Source organism: Terrapene carolina, unplaced genomic scaffold, assembly GCF_002925995.2.
Source record: "Terrapene carolina triunguis isolate 2854851 unplaced genomic scaffold, T_m_triunguis-2.0 Scaffold193, whole genome shotgun sequence".
In the NCBI taxonomy this organism is placed as follows: Eukaryota; Metazoa; Chordata; order Testudines; family Emydidae; genus Terrapene; species Terrapene triunguis.
The window spans coordinates 4,000,296-4,017,719 of NW_020664544.1; the positions used below are offsets into that span (position 1 = coordinate 4,000,296).

The 17,424-nt window shown below is 49.9% G+C and overlaps 1 protein-coding gene across 4 annotated transcripts in view; it reads right to left on the reverse strand.

Moving 5' to 3' along the window:
* The window catches only part of LASP1 (LIM and SH3 protein 1), a 46,395-nt gene that overhangs the window by 16,094 nt on the left and 12,877 nt on the right, over window positions 1-17,424 (reverse strand). For all 4 annotated transcript variants that reach the window (XM_024210044.2, XM_024210045.2, XM_026654859.1 and 1 more), the window contains exon 2: window positions 9,407-9,491. In XM_024210044.2, coding sequence (XP_024065812.2) covers window positions 9,407-9,491 — 85 coding nt within the window. The remainder of the gene's footprint in view (window positions 1-9,406; window positions 9,492-17,424) is intronic.

Here is a 17,424-nt window from a genome sequence, read left to right on the forward strand (position 1 = left end):
GGAGCGGGGGGAAACACTCATCTAAGCAGTGGCCAGACACCAGTGAGTCTAGCCAGCGCCATCAGTTTCCTGTAACCCTTCCCGGCCCACAGCCTGAGAGGAGCCAACACTACAACTGCAGAGCACTTAGCCAAGAGGCTGAATCACAGCTGGGCATGCCAGGGAAGGGCTCCTGGGAGCCCTACACCGACCAGGTCTTCAGAAAGTTGTCCACACCACACAGACAACCTAGGCTCAGACCCTCCCCCCAGCCAGCAACACTAGAGAGGGATGCAGGAGGAGACACAATCCAGTCTGAGCAAGACAGCATTTCTACAATAGCACTTGCTTCTCTCCCCCCTGCCCCTACCCTTCCTGGGCATCTCCTGCACAGCAAGACTGCATGCCTCTTTTCTTTGGCCTTGTCACCTGCACACAATGCCAAGCTTTACCTCTGCAATCTACTGCACTAAGGAGGAACGAGCCTGTGACTGCCCCCTTCCCACATTCAGCCTAAACCCAGAATCTTTCAAGCTGTCTGGAGAGAACAGATTGTTATGTGCAACTGAACCCAGAATCAGATTTCACATAGAAACGTGGCAGCTCCGTGGGACTGCTACTTCTCTAGAAGCCAAAGCACTAGGAGCACCTTGTCTGCCTGTGCCGGTTTCACAGTCCTTGGCCTTGGCCGGGCTAGAAATAAAAAGGTATGATGTCAGCGAGCACATTTGAGAAGTACAGCGTAGGCCGGGCAATGGATAATCTAACAGCAGTTCTCAAGCTGTGGGTTGGGACCCCAAAGTGGGTCACGACCCCCTTTGAATGGGGTCCCCAGGGTTGGCTTAGACTTGCTGGGGCCTAGGGTCGAAGCCTGAGCCCCACTCCCCAGCATAGGGCAGGGGAAAGCACAAAGGTGCTGGTTTGCAAGTTAAAGAAGCAGGTAGGGTAGGCTAGCGTGATTGGCCACCTGCAGACAGTAGCTGATCCCTGCCTTGCTTGCGCTAGAAATTGTGTTTTCTAGACTCGGATTTAAAGGCATGTTACCGAAGGGCCTCGTGAGGAAGGGAGAGAGTTCTACAGGGCCATTTGAGGACTTGCCTTAACTAGCATTTAAAGATGCAACAGCTAACAAACAGATGCTAGCGTAGACAATGCTGTGTACAACTAGCAGTTTAGCACATTAGACAAGGCAGCATGTATGCTACGCTAGGATCTATTTGTGTTTGCTAACGTGCCTTTAAATCCTAGTCAAGACAAGCCCCAAGCTGTTACTCCTTGTCCTACCACACACATTCTGCTCTCTACCCGGTGGATTGCATCCCACCGGGTGGCCATTTCTGGTTTAACTGTTACTCCCAGACTCCTGAAGCACTATATCAAACACGCTATTAAAACCAAACCAGGCCTTCAGAGCAACTTGCTGCTGTTCTGCTCGCAGGGAGCAGAAGCTCATATCAGTGCTGAGTTCTCCCGGGCCAAGGGCATCACATTGCCAACGCAGAGCATGAGCAGACAGGGCAGGAACAGGGCTCTAGAGCACACAGCGAGTTAGCCTGGTCCATGAGTCATTTCATTCAGTTCAAATTACTCTAACTTAACCATGGGCTTTGTGACTCCTGCATCTGAACCACAGGCGTGGGGTAGCAGTCTTGGTAAAGGGGCAGGTCTCTTTCAGGACTTAACAGAAAAGGGGAACCCAGCCCTTTAACCCCATATTCCCTGCATCACAGCCAGCCTTTCAATCATGACAGGGTCCAAAAAACCCACACATCTATGGTGTTACAGCTTCTGCAGCAGCTCAAACACCCTGCTGTTTTGTTCAATTCTAGTGCTTGGTGTGAGCTCCGGGAGGAGACACAGGCCTGTCAGAGCCAGCTAGACTACAGACCCCATCAATCCGTGTTTGGCATGGCCTTAAGTTACCCAAGCCAGATGGGGGAGGCGGCCAGGCGTGTATTTCAGCAGCGAGCCAGGCACAGCAAACCATGGGCGTATGGAGGAAGAGCAGTTTCTCTGGAGCAGCCGCACACAGGGTTAAGCACCGAGCAGGAGCGAAGGGAGGAAGTGCTCAGACAAGGCAGCCTTTTAGTTCTTTCTGCCCTTATATGGGCACTAGGCTGGAAGACTGAGCAGTGAGCTGTTGCCTGCAGAAGGCCAGACAGAGTCGGGCAGCCGAGTGCGTTGGTTCCCACGTACTGCTCTGCACCCGGCTAGGAAAGGGGAGGGCAGACAACGAAGGCAAAATGCACCGGGGGGAGGGGGGCAAGCCATGGCCCTCTGACCCATAGGCAGCCTTCACTCCTCCACTGCGGCAGGAATTCCATTCACCAGCCTGGAGTCCCTTCCCAGTGTCTAGAAAAGCACAACCAAGGAGAAGAGCTGAGGAAAGCCATTAGTCTATGCTGGGGCTTGCATGCACAAGTCCCAAACTGTATCAAACCCAAGAGTGGCCTTCTGAAGGGCAATGGGACTGATCACCTCCAAAAGAGGTGTTTGGGGTGACAGGTCTGGGCCCTGCAATGAATGGTTTACCAGCTAGCTCCCAGCTCAGCCGCTCACTTCAATAGCTCCTTCCAGCCTGGGATTTCAGGCTGTTAATGCTTGCCTAGAAAGTGCCTCAAGTCTCCTCTCCCCTGCCCCCAGGTGCATATGGTTTGCCCCATTCTATGGATGTAGAAATGGAGGGGAAGTGACCTGCCCAAGCTCACACCAGAAGTTAGTGACCGTGCCAGAAACTGAACCAGGAGTCCTGACCCATTGGTGTCCATGTTCCACCCCCAGTTCAATAGGCCGCCTCACTATTGGATCTGGTCTCGACTCTGCCAGGGCTCCTTCCCCAATTGAGAAACAAGGTTCTAGCCTTCTCTCCATCACTGTGAAACCAATTCACTCAGGAGGGAAGAGTCCTCCACTCTTGACGTGGGAGGCACAGACCTGAAAACGGCTGTGACGTGGTACAAATTTACCCCAGCTACTGCCTAAAGGCAGCTACAGAAGAAGTGCCCCCTCACGTGGCCATGCTGAGGAGCTTTCAGTTCATGTGTAGTAGTGAGCTGGTGTTTGAATGTCCTTTAATTAATGGACTTTCAATGAGACCAAAGTGTCAGCTGCCTTGCTTCAGAAAGGGGCACATGGAGCAAAGTTTGAGACAAAACAGCTACATGCCACCCACACAGGTGCCTCCACCCCTGGACAGGAAAGGTTGCATCAAAATATTTCTCCAAGGGGCCAATTTCAAGAGTCTGGGAGGGAAGCCACAGGATGAAAACCCTGTGATTCTTCTGGCATGTGTGGGCAGGAGGCAGGGAGCGAAGGCGTAAAAGCTGTCACTTTGTGGGCCTAGTTTAGCTGCATAAGTGATAATCATCTGCTTCCGAGAGAGTGACCAGAACAAGAGACGCCTTCTTGGCGAATAGAAATAGAAACCAAGAGATTTGATGCAGATTATATTAACCAGTTCCAGCATGGCACACAGCTGAGCCACAGCTCCTCTGTCCACAAGAAAGTTTCAAACTGGAACTAGTAGTTGGAATTTTATATTCAGAACATTGTTTTGGGGGGGGATTAGAATCTGGTCATCTAACACTAGGAACGGGAAGGTACTAGTGCGATCGGGGCTTTTTTTGGGGGGTGGGTGGGGGGCTTGGGGCGGCAGAAATGCTGGAGCCGGCCCTGCTTCTGCTGGTGTAGAAGTGTCAGCTTGGGGTGTGATTTTTTTAAGTTCATTTTTATACTGGCAAAAATCCTAGTATAGCTACAGTTCTACTGGCACCACTTTTGCCAGCTGGAGCTTGGGTTTGTCCAGTTGGCCTCCAAGGTTGGTTCACTGGTAGCACAAAGACTACAGGAGTCACATTCCAGACCGTGCAGGGTTTGCTCAGCTCTGGGCAGATTTGGCGGCTATCAGTCTTTGAAGCAACTGTCAGTAAAGATAAAAGTAACTGTGTATTAACTAGAGTAAATGTTTGGTGCTTGGAAAACAGAAGACTCCCTTTGTAAGCAGAACAAAGGCAGACATAAGGAGAGAGGAATTAGGATCTTATCTTATGCCTGTTAAGATCTATCCTCCCTAGAGGGCCATGGGCATTTTACTCGGGTAGTTTTCTGCTATTCCATAGCCCTTTGCTCCTCCACCTCACCTCCTCCCCTTCCAGCTGCAGTAAGGCTCCCTTGTGGTCAGTACTGCCAGCACCCAACAGCAGCCTCTCCTCCCTCAGGCTCAGCAATTAGATCTTCAAAAAGAACAGGGGGACTTGTGGCACCTTAGAGACTAACATTTATTCGAGCATAAGCTTTCGTGGGCTACAGCCCACTTCATCAGATGCATAGAATGGAACATATAGTAAGGAGATACACACACGGGAGTTGCCCTATCAACTCTAAGAGGCTAATTAATTATGAGCAATTATCAGCAGGAGAAAGGGGGAACATTTTTTTTTGTAGTGATATCAAGATGGCCCATTTCAAACAGACTAACACGGCTGCTACTCTGAAATCTGTCAATTAGATCTTGTAAGTCGCTCTGGCCTGGAAGAGATGCTCAAGGTGGGATCCTGGAATGCACTAGTATAAGTGAACATATCCCTCGATCAGAAGCCTAGTAATTGTTCTCATGTGAACACAGACCTCCTCAGCTGGAGGAGCCATTTATATGCTTCTGCACCAGCCCATTTCCAATCAAATATGCACCTGACCCTTCTCTCCAACTTTACACAAGGGAAGTGATTTATTCCTCTTCAGTTTCTCCTCTCGGCACAGCCAGACAGCCCTTCCCCACAGGAGAACAGGTGAACACAAATTCAGGCCTGGTTCATTGGTCACTAGCAAGACCATTCACCCACACTATTCAACTGGGGCAGCTGCAGCAGAAATCCCAGGCTAGATTTTGCTGCTCATCTGGGCAGGGCTTGAGATGGGGCCAGGAGACATAATGCAATTACTCCTCAGACTGCACTTTGAGCCCCCAGCTATGCTCAAATGGAGAGATTTCATTCAGGCCATCAGTCCTGCCACCTTCATCCAAGCTTGATGAACTTCCTCTTCCAGCAGGGGACAGAGCCATCCAAGAGAAGTGTCACAGGAGGAGGAACAGTTTGGGCACATTTATGGAGTAGATACACCTCTACCTTGATATAACGCTGTCCTCGGGAGCAAAAAAAAAAAAAAAAAAAAAAAATCTTACCGCATTATAGGTGAAACCGCGTTATAATCGAACTTGCTTTGATTCACCGGAGTGCGCAGCCCCCCCCGAGCACTGCTTTACTGCGTTATATCCGAATTCGTGTTATATCGGGTAGCGTTATATTGGGGTAGAGGTGTACTAGCACCATTCTACGGTGGGATAGGATTGTAATTAAGTACGGCAGGGCCGAGGTAGTACTTTGAGGGGAGGTCTCGGAGAAAAGCCTGCTGCTAAAGGGATTCAGTAGATGTGCACCCTTTGTAAGACATACTAATTCGCAGGGGGTTTTTTTTGGGGGGGGGGGGGGGGGGGGGGGGAGAAAAGAGACTTTCCTTGCTAGAGGTGCAGTCTTGAGAAAAAAAACTGCCAGGATTTTCAGAAGTGACCACTGATTTGGGGATTTCCTAGTTTGAGATTAGGAAAGACCCTCTCAAAAGGCATCTTAAATTGTGCACCCGAATTAGTCACTTAATCTTTGACATTAGTCCTAAAAATTGCTCGGAGATCCCACAGAATTGAGGAGTTACCCTTTTCCTCAAAGATATTTATATGGCCTACATCACCACAGCACTGAGCATCTGGGAAGTGTTCTCATTGCACAGATGGGCAATTTAGGCACAGTACAGATTAAGAGATTTACCCAAGTGTCTCAGACTCTGAGATAGCAGGGAATTGAACCCAGGTCACCAAGTGCCAGACTGACCCTAGCCCCTGGACCATCCTTCCTTGCCCAGCTAGGCTTTCATTCTACTAACCCTGTGCCCAAGCCATTTCCACTGGACTATGCTTCCCATCAAGCAGCATTGTTCAGTGCTGCTCCGTGCGGTTAACAGCTGCCTCATTCTACCCTGGAGCTGGAGGCGGCAGGTCTGTAGTAAATAAAGCAGAGCCTTATAGTGTTTAGTATTTGCCAAATGACTGGAGTCTTCAGATGGAAACTGCTGCACAGATTGTCTCCTCTAGCTCACCTGAGCAGCAAGCCTTCCCATAACAGGGCTCTGTACACACTACTGGGGCAGGGAGAAGCTTTGAGCCTCCCAATACCATAGGAGAGAGGGATACTGCCCTAGTAGGACCCCTCCAGAGCTACTGTTGCTTGGGGCATTGACCCTTTAATCTCTCCTGTACCCAGATGTTTGGGTCAAAACAAGACTCCCTGGAGCATCAGATTAAGAGGGAAGTGGGAGGAGCTAGGTGCCTGCTCTAGCCTCCTACAGAGAAGTAAAACAAGTACCCTGGGGCCCAGCCATTCAGCATGACAGGCAACATGCCAGTTAACCTGGCACCCAGCTTGCCTCCCGCCCCCTGCCATGACTACAGCTTTACTATGTGGCAAGGGGGTGGGGAAAGGGAAGGAAAAACAGCCTCTGACATTTACAGCTACAGACACACAGCCTCGCAAAACAGCCTCCTCTGGGGTGGAGGGCAGCAGCTAACCAGCATAACAGAAGATGGCCAAAAATCCCTTCCCGTTACCGTGCAAAGGATCCTGGGATAAACTTCTATTCCTATGAGGAGAGTTGTGGGATCCTTCCTACCTATGCAAGGAAAAAAAAGTCTGACACCACACAGAGCGACTTCCCAATATAGTCTCAACCCCTCTGAAACAGATGGATTTGAATTTGTGATCCCAGAGAAAGAGTAGGTGTTTTAAACCTAGAGCCACTTAGCCTTCCCCTCCAGTGGCTTAGGCCAGAAAGGTCCCCTGTATTCAGAGCACTGGCAACAAGAACTGCCCATCACCACCACCAGCTGTATCTGGGACTGCTGCTGGTCTGGAACAAATCATGACTAGTTAGTCCAGTCTGCCTGTGACTGCAGAGTCCTGCCTGTCATGTGGTAAGCTCAGCTCCCGCAGCTCCATGGGACATCCTCCCCCACAGCCATGACTGGTCTGTTTTCTTTAGAGAACACAGAGAGCAATTGGGGGCTCCAGTGAGGCCACCGGCAGCTGTTTATTAGGAGAACTGGCCCAAGGATGAAGGAGACTTTACATTTCAGTTCCAAGGTTTCCCCCAACCTGACCCAGCAGACTAGCATTTGCTCCAGTTCAAAACAGGAATTCAGAGAATCTTTCTATGCCCTGTGTGCTGCAGGAAGTCAGACTAGATCAGGGATCTCAAACTCAAAATCACCATGAGGGCCACATGAGGACTAGTACATTGGCCCGAGGGCCACATCACTGACACCTTTTCATATAAAGATACAAAAGCGCCCCCACTCCACCGTGTCCATGAGACCCCGCCCCCATTCCAACCCCACCTCTGCCTCCTCCTCTGAGCACACGGGTCCCCGCTCCTCCCTCCTGGAAAACGGGAAGCGCCTGGAGGTAGGCAGAGGAGTGGGGATGCGGTGCGCTGTGGGGAGGAGGGGGTGGGTGGCAGGTGAGGAGGAGCTTGGCGGCCACAGGAAATAACTCCGTGGGCCATGTGTTTGAGACCCCTGGACTAGAGGATCCCAATGGTGGTCCCTACTGGCCTTATAATCTAAGAATTCCTCTAAGTAGAATAGATCCAGTGGGGAATTGCAGTGACACCAGTGCCAGAGAGGTCCTAGATAATCTTTGTGCCCAATGGGGATATGCTGGAGTACTGCCCCAGGAGATTCTCGAATGGGGAAAAAGTAGCACTGGCTGAAGCAACCTGAGCAGTGAACTCATGGGCTCTCCTGCCTGTTACCCTGGAGAAGCAGCACTTGCCTCCCCCAATAGCTCTAGGAGGCCCAAAGCAAGTCTGGATTGCTCAGGCAAAGCTGCATTTGTGCAAGTCAGAGAGCTGTTGGGAAACTCGCTGCGAGGAAGGGACCTTACAAAAGCAGATGTTTCAAAACTAGAGCTGAAGGGCCCCTCCCAGAAGATACCCCAGCAGCCAGTATCTGCCCTGTGACCTAGCTCCCTCCCCCTCCAGCAGGGAAGCTGTTCCCAGCAAGCTGCCTTTTAGCTCCCGGCACGTCTCAATTAATGGGAGAGAGAAAAGGAAGGTCACTGCTCTTCACAGCACAGCGGGGAGGGGAACGCACTGATCCTGAATGATGCCTGCTCACCCTGAAAACAGCACTAAGGCAAGCCTTGGGTGGACCTTTCCAAGCCCAATAGTGCCTCTGTTAAGCTTCTGCGGAGCCAGGCCAGCATGCCTTGGTGAGGCCCTCAAAAGCAGTCTGTTAACCTCTTTTCACCAAAGGAGGGTGGGGAAATAGGGTAATTAGATTCTCAGCACAATTGCCACATTCTCATGCATGTGTGACAAGCCAAAAATTGCTCCTGGGTGCATTTTCCTGCCATGGCAGAGTATTCTGGGCACTAATCGGAGTCTGTGTTGCTGCCTCAAAGTCCGAGACATAGCAGCTCAGGACAGTCAGAGTTCTCTAACTTGGCAACAGCCATGAGATCCAGGCCTTGAGGTCATCTCCTTTGGCTTGGACTCCCCCGTACAGCCCTGCTCCCTACTGTCAAACCTCAGCAGTGCCAAGGGATAGCGAGTAGGCCGAGAATTCACACTACAGAAGGCCAGCTAGACAAGCTGTTATTCCCAAACAAGCTACGCCTTGTTTAAAGGGAACTCTACAGATCATGAGCTAAGTTTTTGAGCTTCAAATGCTGCATATTTCAGTGCTCCGGGGCAGGAAGAAGAGACCTTCTTGGCCCACCTTGAACCCTTCATAAATCTAAAGCCAAAGCCAGTTCCTATTGTGCCACTGGAAGTTAGGGCACTAATCCAGCTCAGAGGTCCACCTTGCAACTGGGGGCTTTTGATGACCCAGTTCCATCTCTGGACCACAGAACGGGAGGGGGCTGTCCAGACACAGCCCAAGCAAGCTCAGAGATTTGTCCCACAGGGAGACTCTTGCACCACACCAGGTCCCAACCCTTCCTCCCCTCCAGTTTTCAGCCTCGGGAGCAAGTTGCCGGTCTGGGGGAGACCGCTCACAGCTTCACGTCATCAGGCCTGTTGGTCTAACCAGGAGGGGAAAATGCTGGTACAAGAAGAGACGCAGTTGGGACAGGATAGAAGAAAAACCAGACTGCAGGACATCTTGGCTTGTCAGCTCAAAGAGATGCTGGACCATCAGGGCCAGGGTACTGCGACTAGACTGACCAGTGGAATTGCCAGACTTGATCCGTCCATGCAATATTTCAGAAGTGACCCACCCCAGAATAAGCTAGGGATTGAGGGTCACCAGCCGCACAGAGAGGCAAGCTACAGTAGCCTGGCAAAGGGGCAGGGGAGCCTTGGACAGCATTCTTACCTGGCTCTGAAGCTCGCTCTGCTGTTTTAGGCGCAGGTTCTCCGGAGTGTCTGCCACCATGGTGAAGGACTGCTTCGGGTAGTGTCTGAGAGGAGAAGCAAGACCCTGTTAGCCATTACCAACCCAGAGCCTGGCCACAGCAAACTGAGCTCACGCAAAGGGCCGCCCGGATGGACCTGCCCCTAAGAACACCAGCCCCACTCCTAACCCACCCCTGTCCAGTTCAGTTCTTTGCTTCAGCCTTGAGCTCACCAAGGACTCAACAGGCCCCTAGACTGAATGCCTTTAGTTCTTCAAATAGTTCCTCTGAGCATACTGTTAAAGGCACCCATAGCAGCAGTGTGGCTAGAAGACTGCAGTCTTCAGGGCTGCTAACATGGTGCCTTTTGCTAGCATGGAGTCTGTTTACAAGGAAAGAGGTTTTAACTCTTTAAGAGGAGACTCTTTAGCACCCCCGCTCCTATCCCCTTCAAAAAGGCAGGAGAAAAACCTAGATTTCTAGAAAGAGCCTAGCACGCCTTCCTGAAGCGTGTCGATTGTACATTAAGCAGGGTAATGGTCTCCATGTTAATGGATGTAAGGCCTGGTCTACACAGATTTTTGTGCCTGTTTAGATTTTTCAGCTAAGGGAGAGTACTTGAGTTTAATTAAAAAAAATAAATAATAATTAGAACAGTACAACCAGCAGCACGGATGCGGTTCTACTGGTACAAAGGGGTCTTCTGCCAGCGTAGACTATCGGTACAGTAATACAGCTAACTGTTTACTTACATCCACACTGGGGATTGTACCGCTTGGCTATTCTGGTACAGAATTAGCGTTACCACTTGAGTGTAGACAAGCCCCAAGAACTCACTAACACGGGGGGTTCTGTACAACAACAGAACGCCGTCCACCTTTGGCAGCTCGCCTAACTGCTATTATCCCCAAGTGCGCCGCGTAGCAGCATCAGAATGTTACATGCAGCCATTGCTGTAGACAACACAAATTAGCAGTTAGAGGAACTTGAGTACTGAAGGCAAATGCTGAATCCTGCAGCTGGAAGACAAAAGGAGGTTGGGAAGTGAAGCAACACTCTCTATCTAAGCCAGGAAAGAGTTTGTACTGCCTTCTTTACTTATGGATTCAAGGCACGATTGAGCTACAAGTGATGCAAGAGCCCAACCTCCACCACAGGTACTGTGTACAGTGACATTCTGAGCAGGACTTGAGCAACAGGTCAGGACTAAGGTGCATTAGTAGAGCAGGGGTAGGAAAGCTGGCCCAGCACCTGCCTGTGCTCTAAAAATACCAGAAAGTGGTGCTTAGTGTGGCTGAGGAATTTGTTCACCACTTCCCCACTGTACAACAAGACAGACAGGCCCAAAAAGGAACTTGCCCTGCATTTATCTTGCTTTGCTCAGCTGATAAGAGTGTTGCAGGCAGGATTTATACCTGTGCTGTGTGCGATATACAGATGCTGATTCTTTCTTGGTATGGCTGATTGCCAGTTCTAATTGGCCAGAGGTAAGTATTAACCCTCCGATACCAGTGCAGCCACCACTCTTACACCACTATCAGGCAATGCACTCTTGTGCTTTTCAATGCATGGAGTCTGTTGTAATGCAGAACTGCCGCCAAAGTCAGTCTGGTCTTTTCCTTGCCTCCCCAGCTGGGGAATTTAAGGTTGGGGGAAGACAAGGCTCAGGAGAGGAGAGCTCCAAGACTGGTGCCTCTTCACACTGCCTTGAAATTGGTTGTCATATGGGATCTTAACTATTTATGTGCCAAACTCCCTGGGAAAGGTGTGCAGAGGAAACTCAAGCCTTAGCGCTGGTGTAACTGCTTTGTGGGATGGCAGAAGCTAGATCCCCCCACTGCAACACTCAGGTGTTGTGCAGGAGACAGTGAAGAGAGAAAGCTGCCTCAGTGGTTTGTCCTGGGAAACCTCTGCTCCTTTCAGGCACAAGACAGAGGATATGGAAATATGGATTGAAAACAGCTGAAGAGATGCAGTAGTGCTGTGTGGTTTGATGGTAGACCCAGGAATACGAAGCAGGGGAGAGCTACTTCCTATTACAGCAAGGCCAATGGAGGCATAGGGTTGAAATGACACCTCAACTCCATGAGGTCAAGTCCTTAGAGATCTACTAATGAAGCAGAGACCTACTGAGGTTCTGTAAAACCTACTGTTTCACGGTCATCTCTAGTGCCTCAGGAAGGAAGAAATTGCTAAATTCTCATGAAAAGCCATGGCATTTAGATGCTTATCAGCGGTCTGTGTTTATGATGTTAAACACTCCACTCCTCCATGGTGTATTAGCTCTGGAAAGAGGTCATTGTGCCTCACCAACCTACTCTGGCTCCGTTCATAGAACAGACTGCAGTTGCTGAAGAAAGATCCAAGGAGGAAGGACTAGGTGGTCTTTCTCTAAAGCTCCTTTTGCAATTTTAAGCCTTTTCCTTGAAATCATGACATTCCCAATCCCGTGGGGGAATTTTGGCACAGCACTGAACACTCGCCTCTTTCTGTAGGTTCCTGCCAAAGTGCCCTACACGACAGCCAGACAGGTCTGGGGTTACGGTGTGTCTGACCCTTCACCCAGAGTCCCACCTGCACTGCAGCCTTTGGGGGGGGGGCGCACAGGGGGGAAAAAATCTAAAAGAAAGAAAGAAAGATATCCCATCTCCTAGAACTGGAAGGGACCTTGAAAGGTCATCGAGTCCAGCCCCCTGCCTTCACTAGCAGGACCAAGTACTGATTTTGCCCCAGAACCTTAAGTGGCCCCCTCAACTCCCAACCCTGGGTTTAGCAGGCCAATGCGCAAACCACTGAGCTATCCCTCCTCCCCCAATTTTCACCTGTTGTGTCATCTGTAAACTGGGGACCTGAAGCAGCAGGCAGGGAACTTGGAGCACAAAGCAGCACTCTGTGCACAGCACCCACTGTTCACACCTCTGCCACACACCCCAACTGTGACCCATAAGCACCACATCAGCCTTAGGGGAGAGACACGAGTGAGGCTGCAGAGTCCTAGCTGTCAGCTACCGCCTTTGCACAGCTCGGTCCCGGTGCAGGACAGCAAACAATCTTACAAAATAGACACCCAGCCACAGGCCACTGCTCCCCTTCCTGCAACAGCAAATACCTGTGAGCACTGCAGCAGTGCAGGAAATTCAAGGTTAAAAATAGGTCCCTATCTTAGGTTTCAGAAAAAAGCCAAAATCCTTTCTAGAGTGTAAAAAGCAACAAGAAACAACATGCTGTCTCCTCCCCTCCCCCAATCCTGGGGGGTGATCTTAGGTACACAACCCCTCTCCCCCGTCAGCTGTCCAGCAGACAGTCCATTCCCCGCCCCCCCCCCCCTTGCATAAATTCCTAGTGGCAGGTGAGGTTACAAACAGGCTGTGTCCTATCAGCAGAGATAGAAGGGGGTGGGAACCAGTTTTACAGCATCTACAGACCGCTCGCTGCTTAAACCAAGGTTTTGGGTTTTTTGTTTTTTTTTATTCCAATTCAGATTAATCTGATTAGAGTGGATATACATGGTGTGTACAGAAGACCCCTGCTGCCCCCTAGATCCTAATGCAGACTACAAAGCCCTACGGATGCAGCTATATACTCAGTCTGAACACAAAAGGAGAGTTCTGCTCAGTGGCTATCCCCCAGAACAGCAGTAGAAAGGTGTGGCCTTCGACAAGAAAGCTCAGTTCCCTTTGAGAGAACTGGGAGCTTCCGCCTGGGTGCTCTACACCTGCCATTCTGGAAAGACAGAGTTTAAAAGTCAGGCCATCAATGCTAGCCAGCAAGTGGGAGTAGCAAGGTGACTAAAATGTCAGCAGTCTAGCCACAATCTCATCTATGCTTGCCCAGGGCAGAGTTCAAAAGCTTGTTAAAAGTCCTGACCAATAGATTTTTAAAGAGGAAAGTAGTCTCGTGGGGACAGCTTGGCTGTTGCTGGCACAGATCTGACCCCATCTTTAGACAGGTCTACCCCACTGTTAGCAAATTTCCCTGGACTTTGTGGAAGAAGGGTTTCAATGAGAGAAGAAGAGTTCTAAATGGGTTGTATTTGGCTAGCGCAGATCTCAAACCTAAAGGTTACTGGGCTGGGGGGAAAAAATAAAAATAAGACTCTGCTAACAACTGGCTTTAAATGCAGTTAACATGGTTTCAAACCTAGCTGGGAGAGGGCCTAAGAAAGGGCGTAGATCAAGACCAATACAAGAAACATGGAAGTTGGCAGGAGCATATGGTTGGGGGGCGGGGGAAGATAGGAGAAGATATGGGGAAGTGGCTGCTAATCAGTCAGTCATAGGTGGTGCAGAAGTGGTAAGTTTGGATCTATATATTAAAGATTTAGATTTAACCTGAACCATGCTGCTAGGAGACCCTGTTCAGAGCATTGTTGTACCCCAATGATTTCCTGCCACCCTTTTTATTCCTGGATTCGAAAACACTGTTTTAGAGGGGGACATAGCCTTCTCCAGTGAAAACAGCCAAGATAGGGACAGAGTTGGTCCTGACACTGTACAAAGGCAGGAGAAATCTCTCTTCATGAGATGATTCAACCTGTAACAGGCTCCAGAAGATGGTACCAGAGTTGTGACATTAGTACCACTGGTCTCCGCTGTTCGAGGCAGCATGCAGAGATGATGCAAGCCCTCTCCGATGATGCCTGGAATTCCAGTGCATCACATCTCTGAAATCCCTAGGGATGGTGTTTCCCCACCCCCACACTACCATTTCCTCTTCTCTCCTGCCCCCCACCCCATTCCTTCCCTAGGAATGCTCTCAATGCCAGGAGCAGAGTGGAAGTTTCTTCTGACATTTCAGACTGAAAGTGACAAGGCTGCGGCTCAGTTAGAAGCAGACTGCTGGTACTGCAAGTGTTGAGCCTAGCTAATGGTAGTGTGTTAATCCAATAATGCACAGCCTCAGTTTATTGGGGCAGGAGAGGATAGTTCGGGCCTTGCTCTCCTGCTCTTTCCTCACACTGCCATACACAGAGCCCCCTGAGGTCTCCAGGAAGATGCTGCCCAATTCTAAGCTGCTCCCCATACCAAGCGATTGAGCTACAAGTTTTCCCAAGGCAGACTCCCTTTTCATGGTAATGAGTGCAGTTTAAGAACCCAAAATAGGATCCAAAAGCCAAGCTGGGTTCTCTGTTGGTGGGTTTGAGAGCCAGAAGATTCTTCAGTCCAACCCTGACTTCACTTATAGCCAGCCACTTTGAAGACATTGGGTTGCCCAGATCTGACACTACAATTAGAACAGGTAAACTAAAACAGACCCCCAGCTTCCCTCTCCCATGATACCCGTGGGACTGAAGTGTCACCAATATCAGCTGATCTGACTGTATGCACAGAGAACACATCTGGGAAGTAAGGTGGTGAGATCAGTAGCCCCTCTTCTAATAAGAGCTATATTAGGACTATGGTTCACTTTTTGGGCGGTGACACCTCCCCTGCCATACCAGATCTCACTGATAAATGGGGGGGGAGGGTAGAAACCCTCTTACCCCAGAAAAAGAGGAAACCTTTATACATTCAGGCCAGCCAAGGAAGCTGCTGCACTGCAGTAAGATATATGGGTTCTGTGAAGGGGAAAATGCAGTTTGTAAAAATCTCACACATACTGGCAAGACTGGATCTGCATTTATGGTTCAGTCATGGCCCATGAGCTTCATGCTATCTGCTAGCACTGAGAGCCTAATCATTAGGTTACTATGGTAACTGCATCCAATGCTCTGGGCATGCTAATGCAAGAGAGCCAGAACTCCCAACCATGGCCTCGGGGTGTTGGTGTGAGAGAAGCGATGGTTATAGCATATGGGGGGGGGGGGGGGGGGACAAGCTTTTACCTGGTGAGGGAGTTTAAATTCCTCTCAAGGAACTGGTTTATTTGGGGTTTTTTTGTGCTGGTCTGGTTAAGAGACTCAGGGGACCTTCCTTCACCAGGAAGCATACAATTCAAGGGCACATTTTACAGTTTGTCAGGTTCTACGCCCAACCTCAAAAAGGCAATTTGTTTTGCTTGTATACCAAGACATGCTTGAAAACAGATCTTAAAGCTCCTGGTGTAGCACATCAGAGGGTAGGTATTGCATTTGCAGTTCAAGGGTCAGATTTAAGAGCACAGAATGTACATTCAACTCACACCAACCCCAATATATTTTGCAGAGAAATCAGATAGAAGAAGTCAGGTGCTCTGGAAATGTCACCCTCTCAGGCCTGTGAGCCCTAACGTGGAACACTCACTGCTGGTTGCGACCTCAGTCTCCCATGCGGTTCTCCCAGGGCAACATTGAGCCCACGAAGGATCTCCCTTGTGATGTGCCAGGATTTTTAAAGACAGGCCTCCCGAAAGGCAGCTCGCCCTCCCAACATTCTGCATCCTCAAGAGTGCTTTACCAACAAGGGCTAGTTAACCTAATGCAGCAGATAAAGATCTGCGTTTTGTAAGTGGGGAAATCAAGGCAGAGAAAGTAGTTTGCCCCAAGGCCAAGGGGAGAAAGGATTAGAATTCAGGACTGTGCAGCGCAACTACTGGACTACCTGTTTTCTTGGTTAAATGCCACATGTAGTTCAGAGCAGTATTCACTCCTGTCAAACACAGGAATAGAAAGCCGTGCAAGTGCCCACGCCACCAGGGAAGCAGTCTGGCTGGATCAGACATGACTATATAAAAGAATAAGCAAGCACTTGAACCTTTTCCCTAGATTTTACATCACCGCACTCATGATCATAAGCATGAGACAGAAGGGCTGCCTGATTAAGAACAGACATTTAAATCCTTTGAGTCTAAGGCAGGGAGTTACTGATTTAGAGCATTGGCCCTAGCCGGTCACCCACTCACAAAAGTCAGTGCTTCCCAGTATAAACACAGGAGCCTGTATTCTTGGAACAAGGCAGAAAGAATCATCTCATATGCATGAGAATCAGCAACAGAAACAGGCAGCAATAAATTAAACCTTAATGAGAAAGCACTGGGTGAGCAGTCTTGGTTCAGCAACAGAATACAAGGCAGTCTGCGTGGGAATGACAGCTCTGCTCTCTCCCCCCTCAACATCTTGGGGGATTCACAGGGAAGGCAGGTCTTTCTCACATGCCATTGGAGATCTCCTGGTGGGGTGGCAGAGAACCATGGTGTATTCCTTGGCTTAGAGGGCCGAAATCAGAAACCAAGGAAGGAGTGTAGCGGTCAGCGTCCCCGTTCCAGCCTTCCCCATCAGCGAGGCCCAGTCTTGGCAGACCAGGTCCCCATCACTCATGTTGCAGAGGGAAGAGACCCTGCCTTTCCCTTCCAAATGCACAGCAAGCAACCCCTCCTGAGCACTGAAGTAGTTAGTTCGGCAGAGACAATCCAGTTGCACATGGAACAACGTGTTCCACTGCATCTCCTTCTGGGCATTTGAGTCTCCATGCAGATATCCTTTTCTTAAAGGGAGCAGCATCCCCCCCCACATCCAGTCAGTCAGTTTCCAAAGAGACTGCACTACAAGATTAACAGCACAGTAAGCCAGGCTACTATTCTCAGGGCCCATTTCTAGGCATCAGTGCAATGCCATGGCTAGACAGTTAACCTCTGTCTGTGCCGTAGGTTAAACCTGGCTCCTGGGATACTGAATTCTTCAGACCTGAACTGGACTGGATTCCCCTCCTCACACCCCCAAGAGGGCAACTGGCTAATATTTGCCCTGATTAGCAGAGTAAAAGACCCAGGTGAGAGTACCTTGGAAATTCAGGGAGAGAGAGATTCACCTTGAGGTTAAGTCTACACTGCAATACAAGGCACTGCATGGGTTGATATACTCACACTAGTGCAGCTAAGGATAGCTGTGTAGACAGGCTAGCAACTCAAGTACATGCCTAGGGCCCCTGGCGTGTTTGTACAGCCTGCACTGAAACCTGTGCTCATGCATCTACAGTGCTGCAGTCATGTCTCAGATCGCAGGGGACATCCCCTAAGAGGAAAAGCCAAACCAGAAACCTTCTGGTTCCTTTCTGCAGGTCTTCACTGCAGCTAGGAGTGAGCC